Raw genomic sequence first — 27,069 nt, 5'->3', positions numbered from 1 at the left:
GACAAATATCCCATGCTCTCACAAATATGGGGAATCTAATAAACAAAATAAACTGATGAACAATATAGATTCAGAGACACGGAAGCATAGAACCTACTAACGAATCTCAGAGAAAAACGGGAGAGAGGAAGAGATTAAACAAATAATTTATATGCATATATGCATAACCCATGGACACAGACAACAGTGCCATGAAGGGCGAGGGTGGGGGTGGGGATGGGAGCGGGGAAGAAAAGGTGAATGGGGTAAAAACAGGGGGACATCTGTAATACTTTTAAAAACAAAATTTTAAAAGTGATATTTCTTCCTGAAAATCTATAAAGACCAAAGAAGAAACCTTTTTAAAAATATTTTTCTTTACTTTTAAACTTAAAGCTACCAATTCTGTAATTCAAATTTTCTTTGATGTAGTTTTCTCCAGTACAATGCATTACTTCATTAATTTCATTGTTTGCTATTCTAAACCAATATATTATGATTGAGCTTGTTGGTTTGCTCTGTACCTGCTCTAGATAGAAAATTGGTTTTTGAACAAATTCAATATATTTGGAAAAAAATTAAGTGTCCTAAATTACCACTGTGGTCTTCTCCTTCCTCTTCTTCTTCTTTTTTTCAGTTTTTAATGACTTGTAAACAAAAATGCTCCCGTTTCAAAATAAAAACAAAATCACAGATCATATGGATGTTTGCAGTGATTACATTTATCTAAGCAACATACATACATGTTCAATTTTAAGATGTTAACTAAATTTCTTTGACAAATATTCTTTTAAAAAAAATACCAGGAACATTATAGAGTTAATGCAGAGTCCTAAGGATAACCTAGTAGTCACTAAGTTTTGAGGTCTTCACTTTAAATGCTGTTATTTCTAGCACAGGTAAGCAGACAGGGTTTTTAATATGCTCAAACACTGGAATATTTGGTTACTACTATATCAGCTTGCTTGCAAACAAGAAGCCAACCATTTAAAAAAAATGTTTGACGTGAACAACTTGCAAATCTCAGGATGGATTAACCCTAAGAATACACAATTGTGGGCAACTACAACCATTACAACTCTGGCTGAAGACCCTCCATGCCCTTCCTCTGAAATGAGATCTCAAAGCTGTATAGTTCAAAGCAAAATATTTTAACAAAAATTGACATATGCACAATTTCCCCACCAATTTGTGTGTGTCAACCATTTAGTTAACTTTTCCATCTGAAAAAATGCACTAGAAAACTGCACACCGTGTTTCACTATCTCAGTTAATATTCACAATTACATCGGCTACAATTCACAGCATCACCAATGCTGCCCAGAGCCAGTTTATACTGAAATTAAGTTCTTTACACCAAGTAAATGGTTGTCCACAACCACTAGCTAGTGTATATATAAACTAAAATTTCTAAATTTGGGGAGAAACAAATGCTGCTCTGATCTCTGCTTCTTCTGCTCCTTGATTCACGCTTAGAAACCTGTGGGGTTTGGGCCTGCTGACCCTGCCACTTGAAGAGGCAGCTGTTGTGCTGCTTTCTGCTTGAACATCGTCCAATCACATGTGTAGTCACACTGGGGGTTCAGGGTCCTGAAAAGAATGCGGAATAGCTGCCTCAGATACATGTAACCCGGGCTTCCTCAAAGCGCAGTCCACAACAATAGTTTAAGTACATGGCAAATTCTGCAGGAAACCCCTTACATAACACTTCAACCGGAATGGACATCTTCTTTTCACTAATCTTCTCATATTTCTGTATCTTCGTCGCAGCCTTTAGTCCTTGCCACGGCAGGCTGGTTCTGTTAAAATACATCAGAACATATCCCAATGACTCCATGTCATCCCGGCGACTCTGCTCAACACCGAGGTGTGCATTGATGCTAGCGTACCGGGCAGTGCCGGTGAGATTTTTATCTTCTCTGTACGGTATGTGTTGCCTTGTCTTGTGGTCTCTGTACTTTTTGGCCAAACCCAAATCAATAAGGAATAACTCATTACAGTGACGTCCAATACCCATCAGGAAGTTATCCGGTTTAATGTCTCTGTGTATAAAATTCTTTGTATGCACGTATTCAACCCTACTGATCATCTGGTCGGCTAACATGAGGATCGTTTTCATGGTGAAGCTTCTGGAACAGAAGTTGAAGAGGTCTTCGAGGCTGGGTCCCAGGAGATCCATGACCAGCACGTTCTGGTCCTTCTCCTGCCCAAACCACCGGATGTGCGGGATGCCCACCCCGCCCTGGAGGATCTTATAGAGCTTGCTCTCGTACAGCAGCTGCGGGTGCCTGGCCTTCTGGGACTCCAGCTTCACGGCCACCTCCTCGCCATTGGTGATGTTGATCGCCAGATAGATGTCCCCGAAGGAGCCGGAGCCGATCTTCCGCACCAGCTTGTACTTCCCGCGCACGGTGAACTCGGCCTGCAGGCCGCTGCTGCTCTCCATCCTCGGGGAGGAGGACGCAGGACGCGGCCGGGCCCGGCCCCTCTGACAGGAGGACCAGGTCTCCGCGCTGGGACTGGGCCGCGCCGCGGACGGCGGCGGAAACGGCAAACGTGGGCTCTTGGCGTCACAGGGCCCAGAATCCGCCCAGCGGAGCCAGTCACAGCCGCTCGGTCGGGTGTGTTTCCCAGGCCGCAGTTGGTAAGGGGGTCTCGACGTTGCCAGGCTGGGCCGCTTGTTCTGCGGGCGGCCACGGCTGCCTCGCCTTCGCCCCAACCTTGTGGGCTGGGATAGTGGTGTGTGGAGCTGGGGGGGTGACAGGGCTGCCACCGCTGAAGTCGCCTCCCACGGAGAACTCTGTCACTTCGCTGACGCCGCCATCTTGTTACTCCGCCCACGCCGCCATCTTGTCACTCTGCCCCTACCGCCATCTTGTTACTCTGGCTCCAGCCCGGCAAATGGCCGCAGTCCTGGGAGCCGCCTCTTCGCGCGCAGCTGCCTGGGAACCGGGTCTGAGGTGCTGGCCAACCCGGAGGGGCTTCAGTGAGAAGGGGGCGGGCCAGGCAGGGGGCGTGGCCGCCACGCTCCAGCCTCACCGCGGCACCGCCCCACGGCTCCTGCGTCTGGAATTGAACTTGTCTGCGGGTGAACTCAGGCTTCAGTATGTCGAATTCCTGGGATTAATTCATGGCCTCTCCCTTTGGAAAGTGACCGTTCGGAGCTGGAGGTGCTTCCTCATTGGTTAGATTTTTGGCCTTCTGTTCTGTCCCTCATTTTCTTCGCATTGCTTTTTACCTAACAGTTTTTTGTTGGTTTTTAAAAGATGACTGTGCCCTTGCTTTTCGCTGAGCGTCTCTCTGCGTGAACCGCACACCTGTCCCTCTGCAGCCTGGGGAGCCAGAGGGCGAAGGCTGTGGGAACCTCAGCCCTCACCGCGGACCTACCACGCGGAGTTCTGAGCGAGGTGCGAGAGGCCACCTCACAAAGCAGCAGCCCCCAGCGGCCGGAGGGCTGTGGCTGCCGCGCGGGGTGCTCTGCGCATGCGCAGCCCGCCAGGAGGCGCCGATGGCCACCAAGGTAGGAAGGTGCTGGTGAGAGCAGCTTGAAGATTGTCCCTGTCAGTGCTTTTTATCTGCGATAACATCCTCACCCCAGTGCAGTGGCAACTCTTAACGTTTTACTAAGATGAGGTACTTTGTTTCAATAACTCGGCAATTGCAGCAGTGCTATCCACTGATTCCCATTTTTCTTGGATTCACGTGCCTGTATTATTTGGAAGTTAAAATACTTTGTTCGGTTTTTAAAAAAATTGTTTCATTCACGTATTTGTTCCATTAAAAATGTCTCAGACAGTACAACCTATAGATATAAATACTACAGTAAAATGAGGCATCTGCCAGCAAAGAGTTTTTACCTAATCAGGTAAATCCATAGACAGTGTAAGTGCTACATGAAAATGCCATTGTGCCAAACAGCATCTTTTGGATGATTTTTGTCAAATGGGACCCTTAGTACATCACGTGCATAAAAATGTACTTAATTAGCTTGTGTGGAATAAAAAAAGGAAGAAAAAGAAATGAAATGTCTAAAGCATTATTGTCAATCTAGCCATAATAGTGGCTTTAGCTCCCTGAAAGTACCTTCAGTTCTTAAAAACGTGCTGAAATGCACCTTTTTAAAAGGTCACTTAACCCCCTACCCCACCTTCACCACCTGAAAAAATACAGGGAACAAAGGATTGAACAGTCTTGCTGACAGTTCCATGTATTTCCGATGAATACATGCTTGAGAGTCTCCATTGTTTGCCATGTCCACAGACAGGACTCAGTTAATGAAATGGCTAATTAGATTTCTGTAATCCTGTAGTCATTGTGTTTGAGGTGACATTTTGTCAGTATTTCTCCTGTGGCTCCTTCAGTGTGATAGGAAACGTTTTCCCTTAGCCAACTTGGCTCTTGTTATTTTGCTAGAATGGCAGTTCCCTCTGTTGGTGTAATGAAATCATTGCCCTCCCAAATACAGCTCTGCCACTCAGCATTTAAATAGAAAAGAATAGGAAAATGATCATCTGATTAGTCAAACAGGCCCATGTTCAAAATCCATTTCCAAAATCAAATAATAGAATTGGATTGAGTTCAGAGTGGAAGAAAGACTTAGGTATTATTACATAGTGTAGTACATATTCATTGACTAGCAGAATGTGGATGGGTTTAAAGTTCTAAATTCTTGTTCTTATGATCCGTAAGAACTAAATTCTTGAAAAAGTCACAGTAGGAGGGCTATTTTAGGTAGCTTTTTTAGACCCTACCAACTGTATCATAGCCAAGAAGGGAAAGAATATGACCAAAGCCACAATTCAAGTACTAAAGACAAATTATTTAAAATACTGGAATGAGCTTAGAACTTGATAATTGTTTTGTAAAAATAAAATGGATTTTATATATTTGAATTTTAATTAGTCTAAGTTCATTTTTTATAAATTCAACTAATTTTCATTTTGAGCCACCTTTTGATCAGTGCAGAAATTCACTATTAATCATCTTTAACAGAGTCATCTCCACCTTTTTTTCAGGAGATTGTAGCTAAGTTTATGCTTTTTAACTTGATTTGGATATAGAGGTTGGGTATAGTTCTCAAAGCCAACAATCACTCAAGGTTCCAGTAAGATATCTTAAGTTCACCCAGACCTCACGCCTACGTCCACATAGGTTACAGCTGAGATACGCTTTCAGGTCCAAGAATGTCTTCTGTTGAGGTGCGTAGGTGTCACGAATCTATCTTCAGACCAAGCATAGGGAATATCTTTGATTCTAAGGAACTCTATGTACCTAGATACACAATAGAGTACTTTCCTGTCCCAGATGTTTCAGGTCATCTGCACAGCATTATTCTAAATTGAAGACAGAACGTCTCTTTCATCTTAAACCTATATGGCATTAGGCAAGCTTTTAACTACTATACCCAGCATGCCTTCTGCCTTGCAATCACCTAGCTTACGCAGTCATCACTTCCACTTGGTCTCTATTTCCATCTCTTGTTAATGCCCAACAAGTTATCTATATTCTAGCCTGAAAATAGAGATAAGGTGATGGTCAGAAATGAAGCTTTGATTATAAATATGGTAACTTTTCTAGTATTATTTGTGTCTTCTGTAATGCTTTTCATTCTCCAAAGAATGCTTTTTGAAAAGCCAGGAACAAAGTACCATCCTCTTCCTTTCTGCTATGCCACAGGAATTCCCTGATGCATTAAGTGAAGAATAGCAAAAGCTGTGAGGTATGAGGAAAGGGGAAAATTAGAGAAAAGAAATACTGGGAAAGATCAGTGAAAATAGCAAAAGTTCCCACTGTGGTTTTGTGTGTGTGTGTGCGTGTGTGTGTCCCCAGAGCAAACTTGTATGATAACTTTGTGTCATCTTGGGTGGATCAAACGTTTTTCCCCAGAATTATCTTCCTTGTATGTTTCTGGAGAGGATTGGATATAGGAGAGATTGTCTCACAAAATTTAGAGGAAGGAAGGGAAGAAGTAGATATTTCATATCATACCCACACCTTTCTCCCTTATCCAATCAAACACTAATCTAGGTGTTTCTGTGAAGAATTTTTGCAGATGTAATAAAATTGATGATCAATTGACATTCATTTTGAGAGATTATCCTCAATGGGCATGTGGGCAATCAGAATTTCTTAAAAGTAGGACTTAAGAGGGAGAGAAAGAGATTCCTACTTATGAGCAACATTGATACACACACACACACACACACACACACACACACACACATTTCTGATTATGCTTCTCTAGTTGAAGCCCTGACAAATAAAACCTGATCAATAAACACATTTTTTATCTAACCAATTGGTTTCAGTCCCTCACTTCTGAAAGTCAGCAAATCAGCAATGAATTGGCTCTAAAAAATATTCCCCTGAATGTCAGCTAGTCTACAACAGTTTCCTTCTAGTAATCACAAATCTATAGATTATGCCTACCTAGTTTATACCTTTAGGAATAAAGTTAGCAAATCCCTGAACACCATGCTTCCCTGAATCCTTATATAAGATCAATAGTCTGCTCTGCTCAGAAAGGCTGTGCCTGGCCAGCATAGCTCTCCTTTATTATAGTGAACAATAAAATCAGTTTTGTCTTTTCATTTCAGATATGGAGTACTGATTTCATCATCCTTCACACTCCACTACACACATGCATTACGATTCTCCAGAGAAATAGAGCCAAAAGATATCTATATCTATATATCTATATCTATATGTCTATGTCTATGTCTATATCATCAATAGCTTAGGATATATCTTGCTTTCACACTCATCACTTCCATATAGCCTCCATGTCCATTTCTAGTTTACTCTCAATAAATGATCTATATTCTAGCCTGAAGGTAGAGTAATGGGAGTAGTGAAGCCTTGATCGCACACATGATACCTTCCCTAATATGATTTGTGTCTTCTGTGATGCTTTTTATTCTCAAAGGACCTCTGCTGATCTCAGCCTAAATCGGTATATAATTGCATGTCTGGCCTTTTTTGCCTTCCAAGCAAAGAGAACAACCGGGTGTTCTGTCCACTAGGGGAAGTTCCCCTCATCATTGTTCTTCAGGGATGTTCCAGAGAGAGATCGTAGAGCTGCACTTGTCCACTTTTAGGTGGTGCCTGCGTATCCTACAGAACCATCTGAAAACTGGGCCTTCTCTTCTATCAAGTAATCAGAGAGAATTTCCCATGGGACCATAGGTGCAGGCTGGGGGAGAGAAGCTCATGAAGACCATGAGCATTTGGGCCATTTCATCATGTAACTACTCAGATTCTACTCAGGCCTCTTCATTATGGAGGTCAAGAAATTCCATGATCTGCCCTCTGTAAGCTGGATAACCAGGGAAAGCCAGTTATATAATTCATTCTGAGTCCAGAGGCCTAAGCACTATGGGAGCTCAATAGTGTAAGTTCAGGTCCAAGGTGGAGGCCTAAGAACCAGGAGCACCAATGTCCCAGAGCAGAAGATGATGTCCCAGCTCAAGCAGAAAGTAAATAATGCTCTTCCTCCCCCCATTCAGTCTACAATTCAAATGCTAATCTCTTAGAGAAACATCCTCATAGACATACCCAGAAGGAATCTTTTACTAAGCCTAGTAGTGTGGACACATTAAATTAATTGTCACAAAACATAAAAATATCTTCAAAATCCAGCTAGTTCTCATCATCTGCAATGAGTAGCCCAAGATAGCTTCACATTACCTGAATTATATCCTACTTCACTATTTGCCCATACATTTTCTCTATGTTCTTTTTGACATTATCAATTTTTTAACTTTATCCATTTAAGACTTTTTAAAATAAATTTGTTTGAAAAAAAATGTAGTGTATATTTGATTAAGTAGATCCTTACAAAATATCTGTCCCTTATTATCTCCTTATATAGCACTAACATAAATATCTTCTTGGTATGATGGCTTAGAAAATTGTAGAATCAAACAATGAAGGAAATAACCCATGTAAAAGGGTTTAGTAAAATGCCAAAAACAAAGCAATCACCCAATAAATAATAATAAATGATAATTATTATTTTTCTTAAGAATGATATTAATGAAGGAAAGCTCTCCAAATTTTGACAAAAAAAGTTGATCGAGAACATTCTCTTTCACATTTATAAGAGAGAAAGAAAAGGAATAAATATTTTTTAAATGAAGTTACCTTAAGAGGACCATCAAAATAGCTTTAAATTCCAAATGGAATTTTCAACATTGACAGTGAGGGAAATGTATATGTTTACTTCAAAGGGGAATAAATATAATGTGGGAGATACTTGAGAACGTTACTTCAAAATTCTAGTATACTATTTTACAATCACTTTTCAAACCACAATTACACTTGAGAATAAAATGTAAAGAAAGTAACTGACTTCAGTTAAAATTCACTAATATTCTACTCAAGTTCAGTAGTCAACAGTCACTTTTATTTTGATCTGTTTAGTCTTTGATTCACTTGTAAGGTTTCTGCACATATTGAAATAGACCTGCAAATGGCACAAAAGAGAAGCTAATTTAGTATCTGAAGAAGAGGCAAATTTCTTAAACGCCCAATTAAATGATTATTAAATGTTTAAATTTATCTGCAATCATTATAGTCTCAATTTACATAAGAGACAGAGTGTGAATAATAAAGTCACCTTACCATTTGACATTCTTTCTAAGCCATATACACCATTTTCTGTTCAGCTTACTCCCATCACATTGGGGGAAATACTATTTGAAAATAAATGGCATGTCCTTTAACCTCTATTGCTGTGCAATTTTGGATAAGGAAATAAAGAACTTTATCTCAAAAATATTAATGGGTCTCTACTAGATCTTATTTCAGATAAATTCCCATTACTTGCAAAGAGTTTTCTGATTTCTCTGAGGATAGTTTTAAAAAACATGATTATCTTTTTTCTTAGTGACAGATTCATCTGTCAAACAGTATCCCCAATGACAGCATGTACATTGAATACCTTAAAAATAGATCAGGAATAAAAGTACAAGCAATAACTTTTTTTTTCCCCTGTAAACTGGGTTCCTTTTAACTAATCTTTCTTTCTTGATGCTGTGGTTTTAAAGAGCTTTATAAAAGAGAATAATTGGTCTTACACTTTTGAAATTTCATAAGAGCACTCGTCTTTTCTTTATTTGGGCTTACCCACAAGAAAGGAGGTGGGAAAACTTGCTAAAGTGAAAAGTTATTTATGCAGTTTTTGCCCTAAGTATGGAGACATTTTGGGTGTTGACACTTTAATGATTTGAATATTCAGGGTATGCATTAAAATATTTTATCTTTTTCACTGATCCAGACCCAGATAAAGGTTTAAAATAAAAGAGCAAAAGAAACTAATAAAGGAAGAACAACTGTACTTGGTGTTAAGTAACACTGAGCTCACTCTAGTTATCATTTTTTGTGTGTGTACTCTACCTGAAGTCTTTTATATGTATTATATTTGGTTTAATGGAATGAACAGAAGCAACGGAAAAACACAAAGCTGAATTTAAAGATAATTTAGCCAAATACTGGGAAAAGTAATTAACCCCTAAAAGCCAAAGTTTTCTCAGCTACAAAATCAGTGTAATAATAATTATCTTGTATATTTTCTATTAGCATTGCATGAAACAAGCATAAAATTCCTGGATAAAGATTAATGGAACAGAATAAAGAACCTGGATTCAGACACATAGTAAATACACCTGATCTTTGGCAATTATGTTAGAGTAAAAGTACATTCACAGTTGTTTGGGTGGAAAATAATACAATAATTAATAAATAATATAAGACTAAACTCTGTGTTTCCCATACAACTGTAGACTTATTTTTGACCCTACCTGTATAATGGAGAAAAGATAGGCTTTTCAACAAATGATGCTGAAACAACTAGATATTCACATGCAAAAAATACAAATAAATCCAGACACAGGCCTTTCATAAAATGAACTAAAGTGTATTGTAGACCTAAATGTAAAACTCAAAACTATAAAACCTGTAGAAGATAACAAAAAAGAAAATATAGATGACCTTTGTTTTGGCGATGAATTTTTAGATACCACATCAAGGCACAATTCTTGAAATAAATAATTGAATAGCTGAACTTCATTAAAATTAAGAACTGCTCTGCAGACAACACTGTCAAGAAAATGAGAAGGCATAGATTGAGAAAAGTATTTGCAGGAGACTTATCTAAAAAAGTACTGCCATCCAAAATATACAAAGAACTCTTAACAAAAAGACAACTCAATTAAAAAAAAAAAGCCAAACATCCCAATAGACATCTCACCAAAGATGTACTGATGACAAGTAAGCATATGAAAAGATGCTCCACATATATAAATAAGAAATGTAAATTAAAACAACAGTTTAATGCCACTACACACTTAGTAGAATGTCCAAAGTACAAAACACTGACAACACCAGATACAGATGAGGATGTGGAGCAGCAGGAACTGTGATTTATTGCTGGTGGGAATACAGAAATGATACAGCCATTTTGGAAGACAGCTTGACAGTTTTCTACAAAATGAAACATATTCTTACCAAACAATCCAGCAGTCACACTCCTCGGTATTTACCCAAATGAGCTGAGAACTTATCCACACAAAAACCTACACACAAATATTTATAGCACCTTTATTTATAATTGCCAAAACTCACAGTCTATCAAGATACCCTCCAGTACATGAATGGATAAATAAACTGTAGTCTTTTGAGCCAATGGATTATTATTCAGTGCTAAAAGGCAATGAGCTATCAAGCCATGAAAAGATATAAGGAACCTTTAATGCATATTACTAAGTGAGAGAAGCCAAACAGAAAGGACATATACTGTATGATTCCAATTACATGACATTCTAGAATAGGCAAAACTATGCATACAGTAAAATGTCAGTGGTCGCCAAGGGTTAAGGGGGAGGGAAGAATGAATAGGCAGAGCACAAAGGATTTTTAGGGCAGTGAAACTATTGTGTATGACTATAATGGTGCATATCTGTCATTATACTTGTTCAAAACTCATAGAATATACAAACACCAAGAGTGAACTTTATGTAAACTATGGACTTTAGTGATCATTGTAAGTCAGTGCAGGTCCATGGATTGTAATGAATGTGTCACTCTGATACAGGGTATTGAGAGTGGGGGAAGCTGCATCTGTGGTGGGGGTAGAGGGGACAGAGGATATATGGAAGCTCTGTGTACAGTCCACTCTATTTTACTCTATATCTAAATCTGCTCGAAAAAATGATGTTCACTTTTTTTTTAAATCCTTTAAAACAGTAGTTGTAACTAGCTTGGTAAGTTAACAATATTAAACTTTAAGAAAAATTTTAATATATTTTTCATTTGCTGTATTACTGGGTACCATTTGGTCCATTCATTGGTCAGAAGGAAGAGATTTAGATTTTCTCTAGAGACACCATAGACATGGATCTTTTTTCAGAATTTAGGAAGCCTTTTTGATCTCTAATATAAAAATCGTGACAAATACAATCTAAAAGAATGCAATAAATCTTCAGTATAAGGAATAATGTGGGTGAGAAGCCAGGGGGTACAGGTAGGAAAGACAGTGGAACCAAAGGCATTAGTTTCTAAGCAAGAAGATAGCTCAATATAGCAAAACATCTTTGCCTAAGTAGGGATGAGTAGGAATACTAAAATATTCTCATCCTCAGCAACGTTTAATGATCCCAAGACATAGTGAAATCAAAGTCCTCACTAGCCATCTGTCCAACAGGTAAACCAGGCGAATGCTACTGTACCCAGAGCTCTCCCTCAATTACCAGTTTCCATGGGGGTGAGACTCATGTCACACAACCTTACTCTGCAACTGTCTGCCAACGCCTGAGTGCCTGTGTCCCTGTGTCCTCCTCGCAGGTATACGATCAATGATATCCATGAATAATAAGTGACAAGGCCCATACCTTTTACTAGGAGTTTACCTGAGAATGTTAAAGAACTTCATACTATCTGTGAGAATACAGATACTCGGCAAAGAAATAACACAGGACCCAGATAAGAGTTCACATAATATAACCAACTTTGTATAGAGCAGGAAAAAAATAAAATAAAAATGGTGATATAAACATGAATAAGAAATTGTGCTCTTTGGAAAGGTTCACTTTGCATGGATTGAAATTCCAGTTCCAAAACTTATTAATTGATATCTTCATTCATTCATTCATTCATTCACTCATTCATTCATTCAAAAAAGCATGTTCATTGTTCCAGCCACTGTATATATGATTTTGAGCTGATGTTAATAATCTTTCTAATATTTACTTTCATCATTTGTAGGGTTAATAATAATTGTCTGCCTAAATCTAGATAGTTGAAAATGTTGCCAATGTTTGGAAAGTGTGCATTATGCACATGACAGTTATTATTAAATAATAGTAGCTAAATCTTATTTTATTTTGATACAAACAAAATTCACATCTAATCTTTGTCTTTCCTAACTTAACAATACACATACAAGCCACTTTTTTCCTAGTCATGGAAATACACTCCCTTCTACAATGAACTGGAATTGAAAGAAACTTATTACATTTTGATACTCAGAGTTTAGAAAGCTTCTTTCAACTTCTTTCAATTTTGTGTGGCAATGAGGTGGGGTTAGGTGTTTGTTTGTGTTCGAGACCACATGTTCTACATTAAAAATAGCACAGTTGGAAACTGAAGTCCCTGTCTAGGCTATTCGGAAACACAAAAGAAAGTGAAATTAAGGATTAAGGGTTCCTGCTACTAAGCTGCAGAACACTCATTGTACTAGAGATACAATGATTCAATTCAATTCCACTGCAGAATGATGTGAAAATGAAAGTGATGGGAGAGCAAATGGAAACAGCTGTGTTTTACTGCAACACAGACAGTCTGCACATTTTGCTGCTTATTTATAATGAAAATGGAAATTGTAAGTGACAGGCTGAGGGTAGTTTATAAAGCCAATGTTTTGAAGCCTTGGAGGTGCTATTGCTTTATAAAAGGCAACCAGCTGACCCACCTTTTCTATTGTGCATGGTCACTGAATTCTGTTACAATGATGGAAACACATATTTTTATATCAAAAGAAAAGTGCTTGAAACTAGAGTAAAACAAAGTTTCCTAGAGCCCCCAATATATGTTGTTATTTTCTCATTTCTAATCTAGAATAGGTTATTGATCAGAATATATCTGGTTTAGAGGCCTTGGGTACTAGATCATTGGATAATAGGATCTGTTATGCCCAGGTAATCAGTCCAAAATGTAGGCAGAGTAATGCTGATGCCATGGTTCAATGTTCTGAACAGTGATTTAGGATCCTTCTGTGTTCTCTTTCTCCCATGTAGATTTTCTCCTAGTGTCCCCCACTTGCTGCTGCACCTCCAAGCTTGCACCCATTTGACTATCCCTAGAGGAAGATGACTGCAGAAAATGGGTTATATTTTGGTTGAGTCAGCAAACAGTACCTAATTTGCTATCAGTAAAAGTAACAATATTTTTGCATCTCAGAGATTATTTATATGCCTAAGTAATATTGGCATGTAAATATTTCAGTCGGATGGTACATCTTTGCTTCAGGCTGGTAACATTATTTTCCATTACCATGGCCCTTTTATTCCAACAGTACAGAGGCAAATCGATTTAGAGGTTGGTCAACTACAACCTTATGATGTAATTGCCAGTCATCTTTCTAATAGTAATGCTTGTAGCTAAGTCTGGAAAATGCATTCTTCCAGACCTTTACTTTTCTACATGTTTTGTTCTACAAAGCCTATTTATTCCTTCCTGATCTGTTAAGACACATAGGGAACTTTTCTGAGCCCACCCACCCATTCTGACCACACACATGATTTAAGTGGTAATTAACTATTCACACACTATCAAAGTATGAGCTCATCGAAAGACTCTATTCTAATGCATTTAGATTTGTGTGTGTGGGGGGGGGGAGGGGGGGTTGCACTAGAGGTTTGTGTGAAGAACTTTTATTTTGGCTGTATGATCATTTAAGCCTGTCTCATTACAATTGTTCACAATTAAATTACATTTCATACTTAAAAGTGAACAGGCAAAATAATATAGTTAAGCTCAGTTGGGATGGAGAGTTTATTCCTCCAAAAACATTTTGCTCTGTGCGAGGTTAGCTGTGATAAGAAGTGAAGAGTAAATATTTCAGATTTTTAAGCAGGAGACAGACTCACACAGAAACAATTACAACATAGGGTGATCATAAACAAGGTTAGCAACAAATTAGGTTGGAAAAACAAAGGAAGTGTTGAGGAAAAATGTCTTGGGGAGTCCTAGTTATTTGAATCCCCACAGAAATACCATATGCAAACTAAAATACCTTTATGAGAAGTCCGTCATATCCTTAAAAAGATTCAGTACCCCAGAGAAGCACATACTAAGAATAACTACATTGAACGAAAAGGAAGAGCAATTTTATTTCACCCTTGTCCAAACTGTCTCAACCAGTTATCTCTTTAATTGGGGATCTCTATGCACACATTCAGAGAAGGGGAATCCATAGGAAATGTTTGGGAGACTCTCAGAATTTCCAGTAGCCAGCCCTTAAAGACTGGGAAGAATGACTGTTTATTCAAATATCCAGACACTAACACAAAGTTTCAAGGAACATGGAGAATAAGGGGAACATTGCATAATGAAAAAATTAAATAAATCTCCAAAAGTTGATCCTAAAGAAACAGAAATATATGAATTGCCTCAGTAATTCAAAATAATTGTCTTAAAGAAGGTCAGTAGAATACACACAGAAACAAGTAAATAAAATCCAGAAAATAATACATGAACAAAATTAGAATATAAACAGAGAGATAGAAACTGTAAAAACGAACAAACAAAAAATACATGCTGGACCTGAAGAATACAATAACTGCACCAAACAATTCTCCAGAGTACTTCAACAGCATACTTGATTAAGGAGAAGAGAAATCAGCCAACTTGAAGATCATTTGAAATTATCCAGTCAGAGAAGCAAAAAGAAGAACAGAATGAAGAAAGCCTAAGAGACTTATGAGACATAATCAAGCAAATTAATGTGTGCATATGGGAGTTCCAGATGGAGAAGAGAGGGAGGGAAGAGAAAGGGGGGGGGGGAGAGAGAGAGAGAGAGAGAGAGATATTGGGGTGAGGGGGAGAAATCTTATTTAAGGAAATAATGGCTGAAGTTTTCCCAAATCTGGATTGGAAAAGGATTTCCAGATTTGTGAATTCTAGACATCCCCTCCCCCCCAAATGTTGAATATAAAGTTTACACTGAGGCACATTATAATGAAATTGTCAGAAGTCAATGACAAAGTGAGAATTTTGAAACCAGTAAGAGAAAAACAATGATGTTGTACAAGGTAGTCATCATAAAACTATCAGTGGATTTCTTAGCACAAACCTTGCAGGCCAGGAAATAGAGGGATAAATAGAGGGATGATATATTCAAAATATTGTTCTTCAAGTTGAAATGAAAGGATGCTAAATAATATAAAACTCACTAAAGGTAAATAATAAATAGTGGAATGCTCTTTACCAAATGATAGTGTGTAAATCACTTTTAATTTTAGTATAATAGCAAAGATAAAATGTTATTAACTAGATCTGCAAAATATCTTAATGGATACATAACAAGAAGATGCAAATTCTGCTATATTGTAATAAATATAAAAGGATTTTAATCAATAACAAAGTGTGAGGGGAAAGAAGTAAAAGTGTAAAATTTTTATGCAATTAAATTTAAGCCATTACCGTCTTAAAACAGACTCTCATAATTATAACATATACTATATAAACCTCATGGTAATCACAAAGAAAATACCTATAGAAGACAGTCAAAGGAAAAAGAGAAAGGAATCAAAGCATGCCACTATAAAAAAAATAAACAACAAATAACGAAGACAGAGCAAGAGAGGTAAAGAGAGACAAAAAAACAAAACAAAACAAAACACACACTATAAGATACAGAAAACAATGAACAAAATGGCAGTAATAGGTCCTTATCTATCAATAACTATTTTCAATATAGATGGATTAAGTTCTCTAATCAAAAGACAGAGTGGCTGAATGGTTTAAAATAACAACAACAAAGGAACAAGATCTAACTATATGAAAGCCAATTTTCAGCAGCTCTCAACCTGTGGGTCGCGACCCCTTTGGGGGTCAAATGACCCTTTCACAGGTTGCCTAAGACCATGGGAAAACACATATTTCCGATGGTCTTAGGAACCGAGACACTGCTCCTCTATCAGTCTCCAGGCAGGTCCGCCCACATGCAGATACGCCCACATACAACATGAGGAACCGTATTAAAAGGTCGTGGCATTGGGAAGGTTGAGAACCACTGCTTTAGATTTAAGTGCACATAAGCTAAAAGTGAAGGGATGAAAAAAAGATAGTGCATGCAAATGGTAATAAAAAGAGAGCAGTAGTAGATAAAATTGTAGCACACAACACAGACATTAACTCAAAAACAGTCTTGAGAGACAAAGAAGGACATTATATGATCATAATGTCAATTCACGAGAAAGATTTAACAATTATAAAAATATATGCACTTGACTTCAGAGCATTCAGTTCTATAAAACAAACATTGATGAATCTGAAGGAAGAAATACAATAACAGAGACTTTAATACCCACTTTAATAATGGATAGAGCATCGCCCTGGCCGATTTGGCTCAGCAGTTGGAGCATTGGCCTGCGGTCCAGGGCAGGGGCAGGGGGGGGAGCTGTTTGGTTCCTGCTGGGGACACGTGCCTTGGTTGCAGTTTGTCCCCGGCCCTGGTTGGGTTGTGTGGGTGGCAGCCACTCGATGTGTCCCTTTAGCTTTGATGTTTCTCTCTCTCTCTCTCTCTCTCTCTCCCCCACTCTATCTGAACAACAACAACAAATAATGGATAGAGCATCTAGGCCCAGGCTGGGTAACTCACTTGGTCAGAGTGTTGTCTCAATTCTACTTGCAGGTTCAATCCCCAGTCAGGGTACATACCAGAATCAACCAATGAATGCATAAATAAGTGGAATAACAAATCAGTGTTTCTCTCTCTAAATCAATCAATAAAAATAATAATGGATCTAGACAGAAAATAAATGAGGAAACAAGATTTAACACTAAGGATAAGTGCATATAATGGACGTATGAAGATCATCTGACGCAAAAGCAGTAGAATACACATTTGCAAGTGCCAAGAAACACTATCCAGAATAGGTCACATATTAAGTTAAATAAAAATTTTTGAATAAATTAAGTCTGAAACATGGCCAAGAATCTTTTTCAACCACAATGGAATAAAACTAGAAGAAAATAATAGTAGAAACTAGAAAATTAAAAAATGTAGAAATTAAATAACACTCTTGAGCAAACACTAGATCAAAAAGGAAATTTTAAAAATATATTGAGACAAATGAACACAAAAATATAATTGACCAAAACTAATGGCAGTCAACAAAATCAGTATAAAGAGAAACGGTTATAGCTATAAATGACTACATTAAAAAGAAGAGCTCTAATAAACAACCTAATTTTATATATCAAGGAACTAGAATAAGAATAGAAACTAAATTTACATTTAGCAGAAAGAAGGAAATAAAGATTAAAGCAGAAATAAGATAGAGAATAGGAAAACAATAGGGAAAAAACACTTAAGATTTGGTTTTTGGAAAGATAAACAAAATTGACAAAACTTTATCTAAACTAAGATAGAGATCAGACTCAAATAATTAAAGTCAGAAATGAAAGACTAGGCATTGCATCTGATACCACAGAAATAAATAGTGCTATGAGAGATTAATAAAAATAATTATTCACCAACGAACTGAATAACCTAGAGGAAATGGATAAATTCCTAGAAAGATACAACCTACAGAGAATAAGTTATGAAGAAGAAGAAAATCTGAACAGACCTATAACTAGTAAGCAGATTGGATCAATAATTTTTAAAAAACCTGCTAACAAAGAAAAGCCCAGGAACAGATGGCTTTACTGATTAAATCTTACAAACCATTAAAGAATTAAAGTCAGTCATTTTCATACTCTTCCAAATATTGGAGAGGAGGAAACACTTCCAAACACCTTTTATAAGGCCAAAAATATCTAGTACCAAAGCGAGATAAAGATATCACAAGAAAGGAAAACTACAATCCATTATCCCGATGAACTCAGATGCAAAAATCCTCAATGAATTGGTTTGTTTTAAAGAATTTATAGACTAATGGTGGCAGAAGCAGGGAGAGACACGTTGGAGTGACCATATGGCTCCCAAAGAGCAATATTCTTTTTCAAATATCCATGTTACTTCTTTCCTCAAAGATTTATTATTTTGTTTTGACTTCTAAATTATAAGCTATTGCATGCACCACCACACTGCACTCTTTTATATTCCAACATATGGTGTAGTATTCAACAATCATCAAAAGCATGAGACAGAAGAATGCTTACAGGACAGAGACCAGCATTCGCATCAGTTGCCATGATAGCAGGAGTCTGCATGATGTGTCTACTATTGTGAAAATCGTCTCTAATGCTAAGCCATCTATCATACAGACAAATCATTTCCACCACGTCTAGCAACACAAAACATGCAGGAGTGGGAAAAAAAGGATATGGGAGACTGAGGATTATGGCGTTTGTAGCAGAGAAAGGGGCATATTTCTCAACCAATTTAATTAGTATAGGACATAAGTGAGTTAAATCACTGCCCAAAACTAACTATATATTGCAATTTGGAGCAAAAGCTGGTTGAGCAACAAGAATTCAAGCTATAATTAATTAAGAAAGTAAACCAGAAATTTTCAATAAAGCAATAATATAACAATTACCTAGTCAATATTTTTAAATAACATATAGGAACAGATGATGTGTTGTAGAACTGAAACCTGTATGATTTTGTTAATCAGTGTCACCCCAATCAATTAAATAAAAAGAAAAATAAATAAATATAAAAATTAAAATCTATGTCTTCATATATTTATGCTTAGACTCAATTGTGATAAACCATGGCTAGGTTGGAGATATCCATACTTTAAATCTTTGCCATTTTTAGGTCTCTGTAAACAAACTTATTTATACATTGAACTGACAAAGCAATAGGATTAAAATCTTGATAATTATTGTATTTTGCTTACAGCATGATTTATTGGATTTTTTGTTTGTGTTCATGGTGATTAAATTTTCTATTTTATAATCACCTGGACTTATTATGTCTTGTATTTGGAATTATGATGCATTTTTATTAAAGGAAAGCTGGTAAAAATAAATAACATTAAATCCATTACAAGGATCTGTTCAGCTAATGATTATCTTACTGCTGCAAAAGAGGAAAGAAAACAAAAGAAAAAAAGGAATGATCAATGAAATATGTTGTAGTATGATATGTAGTCATTTGAAGATCAAGTTTTGAAGTTAGATATGTTTACATTCTAACCTCCACTCTATAACCTATTATTGTGTGATCAAACAAGTTACTCAAACACTGCAAACTTTAGTTTTCTCATTTTTAAATGGAGATAATTTCATCAACCCCAGAAATTTTTTTAATTGAGTTCAGAGACAAGACAGAAGTGGGGGTGGGGGGAGAGAGAAAGAGAGAGAGAGAGATCTGTGTGACAGAGAGACATTAATAGGTTGCCTCCACTGTGTTCCAGGACTGGGGATCAAAATCTCAACCTGGGCATGTGCCCTGACTAGGAATCAAACCCGCCAACTTGCGATATGTGGACAATGATTCAACCAGTTGAGCCACACTGGCCAGGGCAACACCATACATTTTTTATGAGGTTTACAGTATATACTGTGCATAAAATATCAATGCACTCAAAGGAGTGGTTATTGTAATTTGCCCTCCAGTAATGCACCTCTCAATAAGGGAAATTTGGGTATAATACAAATAGTATCTTGCTCTCGTTTACTACCATGATTCAAATGACCATTTCATCAACCTTGGCAATGCATGGTATGTCACTAAGTGTTTGCATGTGAATTACCACATGCTGACAGGGTTTCACTCCATGCTATGTCCACCATAGTCAGGAGGCTAAATTCACTTAGCTCTTATCGTGAACAATGCATGTTTGGACAAAATATCTAATTGTTCTGATATCGTTTCTTAATCTGCAAAATGCGAATAATCACACTTAATATATCCAGCTGAGCTGTGCAACAATTGATATACTTATTTTTTACCAACAACTCCACTTTAGAGCAGATGACTGTAACTTTCCAATATCATTTTTGACTGTGCAAAAATTTTCTGTGGATTCTTTTATTTACAACAAAAGTAATTAGTCATCTTAGCACATAGGAAGTGTTAACAAGTTAAAAGGACAGTATCAACACTGTACCTCATTTAGCAGATGGTATCTTGCTGCTTTACTATATATGTGTGTGTGTGTGTGTGTGTGTGTGTGTGTATATATATATATATATATATATAATATTTCAGCTTTGCTAGACTCCCCAGAGAGTTTTGTAGATCCAGTCTGATTTAATTTTTGCTAAAGTTTGCTCTCCAGAAAAATAAAAGACAACCCAGTCAAAATACCTATGGAGTGTAGCTCCATGGTTACTGAAGGCTTCACGTTAAAAATAATACAGGTAAAACGCCCTGGCCGGTTTGGTTCAACGGTTAGAGCGTCGGCCTGCGGTCCTGAGAGACCCGGGTTCGGTTCCCGCTAAGGGCGCGTACCTCGGTTGCAGTTTGTCCCCGGCCCTGGTCGGTTGTGCGGGTGGCAGCCACTCGATGTGTTCCTTTCACATCGATGTTTCTCTCTCTCTCTGTGTTCCTCTCTCTCCCTCCCACTCTACCTGAACAACAACAACAAAAATGGAAAAATGTCCTCGGGTGAGGATAAAAAACAAACAAACAAGCAAAAAAATAGGTAATAGAAGACTGAAACAACTAACATGGCAAAAAAACCACAACTGTCTAGGAAGTTATTCAGTCTTTTAACAATATATGTCTTTCTCTAATTTAAGGTCAAACATATATTTTGACAGATTATTATAGTCCATCTGTATATATGTGCATATTCATTAATGGATGAATGTCCCCCTGTTATTTTTCTTGTTTATGTAATCCACTGATATCAGGCCTATAGTAGATATGTCAGGTTGTTCAGAGCTGCTGTGGCAAACCACTGTCTCTTTCTTTCTCATTTTAAATTTACTGATTCAGCCAACTGCGCTGTATAATATAGAAAAGAAAAATACCCTATGATGGGTCTAAGAGTGTCTAACAAACATCATTGCAATTCTAAAAATGCTTTTACTGTCTATTTTATATCCGCCTTTGCCAAGAATACCTGTAGAGCAGGTTTAATACATTATGGTATAATCTTAAACCTCGAAACAATGGGAGAAACCCTATAGCTTAATATCAAATAAAGCAATATTGGATTTTTTGTGTCTATTACAATATACTTTTCTACTGATGCATATCTCATAAGTTTTATTTCATTTTGGGGACTTTTAGAAAAAGAGATTCTGATTGTTTTCCCCTTTAGATACAGAAACAGTTTTACCTGTATTTTTTTAGCAAGTGATTCAAAATATTCCTCACAAGAATTGAAACTTTCGGAGGAAGAAATGGGAAATCCAAGCAAAGGGTAATAATACCTGAGATTAGCTATATCCTCACAAAAAGAAATCAACACAAAAAAATACATTTTTTTTATTTATTAACAAGCCTTACTCTTCAACATCATTAGATGTTGAATTTTTTACAGATAAAATAATTAATTTAGAACTTTCACTGTCCTTACAAATTATGTTATTAGGATAGTAATATTACTATGAGATAAATATAAAAGTTACTGCTGATTTATATTGTGGCATTTGCCTACATTTCCCCATAAAATATCTTTTTTTTTTTCACTTATTTGTTCATTTAACAGTACTTATTAAATGCCAATAGCCCTGGCCAGTGGCTCAGTTGGTTTAGAGTGCTGTCCCAATATGCCAAGATGGCCGGTTCGATTCCTGGTCAGGGTCAGAGCACATATAAGAATCAACCAATGAATGCATAAATAAGTGGAACAACAAATCTCCCCCCTCCCCTCTCCTTTTTCCCCTCTTCCACTCTTTGTCTGAAGTCAATACAAATTTTTTAAATGTCTGTTTTGTTGTAGGTGCTACATAAGATCCTGAACCTAGATAATAATCAATAAAGGAAATATTTTTCTTATTCTCCTGCGGTCATATTTTTTGTTAGAGTATACAAATATTAATCTAATAATCACAGGCATATATAAGTACAGATAGTATAAAATGCTATGAAGAAAGAATAATCAGTTTCATAGAAACATTTAACAAAGGAAACATTGACCAAAGGAAAATAAATGATATCAAAGGAGAGATGTACATGCTAGTCAGAAACTCAGGGGAGTGCTATGTGCAGAATCCTGTAGACTTCTTTTTTCAATGTCCTGTAGAACAGCACTGATAGCTTGGAGGGGATGAGAGATGGCTAGCATGGGGCTTGGGAAAGACAAAGACTAGCCATAATGTAATTTGAGAAGATGCCAGGAAGCCAATCATAAAAACTCAAAGGCCATAATAAAAACATTGCATTTATCCTATAAGCATGAAAAGACATTTAGGTTTGTGTCAGAGGGCCCTGTCAGAGATGATTTCTGTGTATTTATGTGTGCCCATAATATTTGATTTTTTGTCAATGATATTTGTTTCAGTAGGGGAAATATATTTCTTTCTTACAAATTCATGAATAATGATATTTTTTGTTTCTGTTCACATTTTAAAACTAGATTATAGTGATATTTTTATTGGGAAAGTTTTTAAAAATGTCATATCACATATTTTAAAAAGAGAAATATATAACAATATGAATTAGTACATAATAACCTGTCAATATGCAGATCATCAGGCTCATATGGTTTCATAGATAAATTTTACCACAAGTTTAAGGAAGATTATATTAATTGTTTACAGAAAACAGAAGCAAAGGAAACACACAATTTATTCTGTGAAGCCAGCATTATCCTTATACTTAAACAAAACAACATTTTACAAGAAGAAAACCACAAACCAATATCTCTCATACATATAAATGCAAAAATCTCAAAACATAATAGCAAATTGAACCCAACATTGTAAAAAAGAAATATATTAGACCATGTGGGATTTATTCCAGGTACACAAGGCTAGTTCAACATTGGAAAATCAAATGACCTATCACATCAACAGGCTTAAGAAAAAAATATTATATAATTATATTAATAGATGCAGAATAGGGAATTGACAAACTCCAACACCCATTCATGATAAAAACTTTCATCAAACTAGGAATGGAAGCAAACTTTTTGAACATCATACAGGCTATCAACAACAAAAAAATTTATGCTAACATAATACTTAATGGTAAAAAACTTGATGCCCTTCCCCTAAGATTGGGAATGGGGTAGAGATCTTTCCTCTCACCATTCCTAACATTGTACTTGACATCCTAGCTAATTCAATAGGAGAAGAAAAATAAATAAAAGATAACACTAACTGGGAAGAAAGTAATAAAACTGTCTTGTTTCTAGATGACATGATTGTCTATGTAGAAAATCCCCAAGATCCAAAACAATAACAAACTCCTGGGACCAGAAAGCAATAGGAGCTAGGCACAGGATACAAGGTTAATATACAAAAGCCAACTGTTTTTCTGTATACCAGCAATGAACAATTGGGATTTGACATAAAAGATATAGCACCATTTACATCAGCACCAGTAGAATAAAATACTTAGATACAAATCTGACATAATATGTACAATACCTATATGAGGAAAGATACAAAACTCTGATAAAAGGAATCAATAAAGAACTAAATAAATGGATGGTATTCCATGTTTACGTAGGAAATCTCAATATTGTTAACATGTCAGTTTTCCCTAGTTGATCTATAGATTCAAAGCATTTTCAATTAAAAATGCAGTAAGTTACTTTTTTGGATACCAACAAAATTTATAAGGAAAAGCAAGAGACCCAGGCTAACCAAAACAAGATTGAAGAGGAAGAAAAAGTCAGAAGATTGACAGTACCTGATTTCAGTACTTACTATAAAGCTACAACAGTCAAGAAAGTGTGGCATCATGAAAGAACAGACAAGTCAATGGAACAGAATAGAGAGCCCAGAAATAGACCCACACAAATATAACCAACTGATCTTTGATGAACAAACAAGAGCAATACAATATGCAGCAAGGATAGTTTTCTCAATAAATGGTGCTAAAACAACTAAAAAATAAATCTAGACACTGATCTTACAGCCTTCACAAAATTAACTCCAAATGGATCACAGATCAAAGGAAACATGCTAAATCATAAGATAATACAGGAGAAAATGTAGGTGATCTTGAGTATGGCAATGGAGTTTTAGCAATAACATTAATAAATGAAAAAAATATTGATAAGTTAGACTTTATTATAATTATAAACTTCTGCTCTATGAAAGTGTTCAAAAACAAAGAATGAAAAGTCACAGATTGGGAAAAAATCTTTAGAAAACACATATCTGATAAAGAACTGTTATTCCAAATATACAAACTATTCTTAAAATTCAAAAGTAAGAAAACAAAAAAAACCAATTAAAATTAAGCAAAATATCTGAACAGATACTTCACCTAAGAAAATATACAGATGGCAAGTAGGCATATGAAAAGATGTTCGATATCATATGGAATTAGGGAACTGCCAATAAAACAATGAGATAACACTATGCACCTATTTTAATGGCTAAAATACAACATACTGACAAAGCTCATTCAGTCATTGGTGGGAATGCAAAATGATACAGCCACTTTGGAAGACACTGGCAGTTTCTTACAAAACTAGACATACTTTTACCATATGATCCATTCACATCCCTTGATATTTACCCAAATGAGTTGAAAATGTATGTCCACACCAAAACCCATGCACAAATGTTGATAGTAGGCTTATTCATAATTGTCTAACATTGGAAACCACCAACATGCCTTTTAACAGGTAATTTTTTAAATTGTCATTTATTTTTTCTCTCCAGAGTAAAAAGAACAAAAATTACTTGAATTTTGAAAGAGGTGAGCAAATATTTTAAATCTCATCATTGTAATGAATGTCATTAATATGCACTTGGTTTCCTAAAATATGAACATTCAAACTTGCAATTGAATTATTTACAGAAAATATCACTTTGTTTAAAACAAAAATTATATAATTATTAAGGTAAAACTAAAGTTTTGTTATTATTAACTATAGTATATAATGCCCTTTACCCTTCAGTTTCCTGAGAAGATAATAATACCTACTTTTTGAGCCACCTTCATGAATAAAAGGGAAACAGTGTATCCAAATTATATCTGATAAGTCTTAGTTCTCGTCACTTCTGTGTATACTCAAATGCACATGCAGAAACACACATACACACCCCCATCCAAGTTTATATTCTTACAGTTTCGGAATGGTGGCTAGGGAAAGAAACAGCTCTTATCTGAAGTTTGGATCAGCTAAATATAAATGTGTTGAAAGTTAGACTGAAAGCTCTCAGCTTTGCAAAAATCAGCTGTAGAGAGAGGTTGTAAACCAGACTTCCTGAAAATGTAAAACACTTCACAGTTCCACACTAGGTGTAAACATCTTGAAATGGGCTCCTGACATTCTTCTATTCACAGAGGCTTCCAGACAGGAGCGGGTGAGTGCTGAGGATGACTGAAAGCAAGAGGCGAGATCTGCACAGGGAGTGGTCAAACACTTTCATTTCCCAGGAACAGTATAAAAGATTTTGCAATCTAGATAAGCCTCTTTTCATAGATTGAATCCTCTCTAAAGGGCATGTGAACTGTTGATAGCCATCAACTCCTCGAGCCAGTTTATTTTCTAAATCCCAATGCTTTGTGTCTAATATCCACTTTCATTTTCTGCTCTTGGTGGAAATAATCCTGATATTGTTCTGCCGTCGGTGAAAATGTGTAAATGGAAACGTATGAGGAAATTTGTTCTGACACCACAAGCAGTGGATGATTTGAGTTTGTTTATACTGATGAGGAAACGGATGGATCCTGTGTCACCTCCCTTTCTCCGCTGTTATTACTGGCATCTTAATTTTGAAAGCACAGTCTGTGGAAAGTCATCACGGTTCCTTGCATGTTTTATAGGAGAGGTCAGTTTCTCATTTTAACTAGGCATGGGCACCAGGCAGATAATTCGATGGTATTGCAAGGTAGTTAGCCCCTTGCCTTCTGGAATATTTATTAGCATCCGTGTTTCATTTATAAATCCAATTGTTTATTTTATTTCACACTCCATCTGCTGAAAATCCCTTTCTCACTGTGCCCTAACACCATGTATTCAAATAAAAAATCTGACAGCAACTTCACTTCAGAATACTCCACACCCTTTGTGAACTCCATTAATGTATTCAATACTGAACAAATGTTCTTTTCTGCACCGACACCATACATCAGAGGCACAACAATGAATAAGACAAGGATCATCCAACCATATGACATTTGCATTCTAGAGACAAAATCAGAGGATAAATGAACAGATTATTGATATGATGATTATATGTTTTATAAATGTTATAAAGAAGAAAACAGTGCTAAAGTAGACAATAATGGCATGAGATGGACAAGATTTAATTCACTGAGGAGCTCACTAAGCTCTGTTAAAGTAAGGTGTAAGCTGAAACAGAGTAGCGAAACAGAAAAATGGAAAACAAACACAAAATCATCTTCCAAGCTGAGATAACATCCAGTAAATGATGGCTGGGCCAGGAAGGAGCTTGGTTATACTTCAGGAACTGCAGAGAGACCAGTGAGGCTGTAGCCCATGAGTGAGGGTGGAAATTGTGCAACAGGGGGTGGAAAAGTACAAGTTGGAAGTGCCTGCCAACTTGAAGGTTTAGGAATGAAGTTTCAAGCTTTTTTTTGTGTGTGTGTGTGGTACGTGCCCCTAGCAGGAACCGAACCCGGGACACTCTGGTCCGCAGGCCAACGCTCAACCGCTGAGCCAAACTGACCAGGGCTTGAGCTTATTTTTATTGCACTGGTTTACCATGAAAATGTTTAAACATGGACTTACATTTACATCTTTAAAATTTTTTTTTTTTTGCTACTAACTGGTAAACAGGTTAGGGTAAGATTTGGATAAGAAAGTATGA

General features: G+C 36.6%; 1 protein-coding gene across 1 annotated transcript; it reads right to left on the bottom strand.

Moving 5' to 3' along the window:
- Positions 1-1,360: 1,360 nt before the first annotated feature.
- LOC118628649 (casein kinase I-like) lies at positions 1,361-2,425 on the bottom strand. The gene is given in 3 exon segments (XM_036259598.1): positions 1,361-1,502; positions 1,504-1,615; positions 1,618-2,425. Coding segments are annotated over 3 exon segments (1,062 nt in total).
- Positions 2,426-27,069: the final 24,644 nt, after the last annotated feature.

This window comes from Molossus molossus, unplaced genomic scaffold (genome assembly GCF_014108415.1).
Source record: "Molossus molossus isolate mMolMol1 unplaced genomic scaffold, mMolMol1.p scaffold_m16_p_13, whole genome shotgun sequence".
Lineage (NCBI taxonomy): Eukaryota > Metazoa > Chordata > Mammalia > Chiroptera > Molossidae > Molossus > Molossus molossus.
Note: the sequence above shows the minus strand (reverse complement) of the source record. Positions and strands in the feature narration are given on the sequence as shown.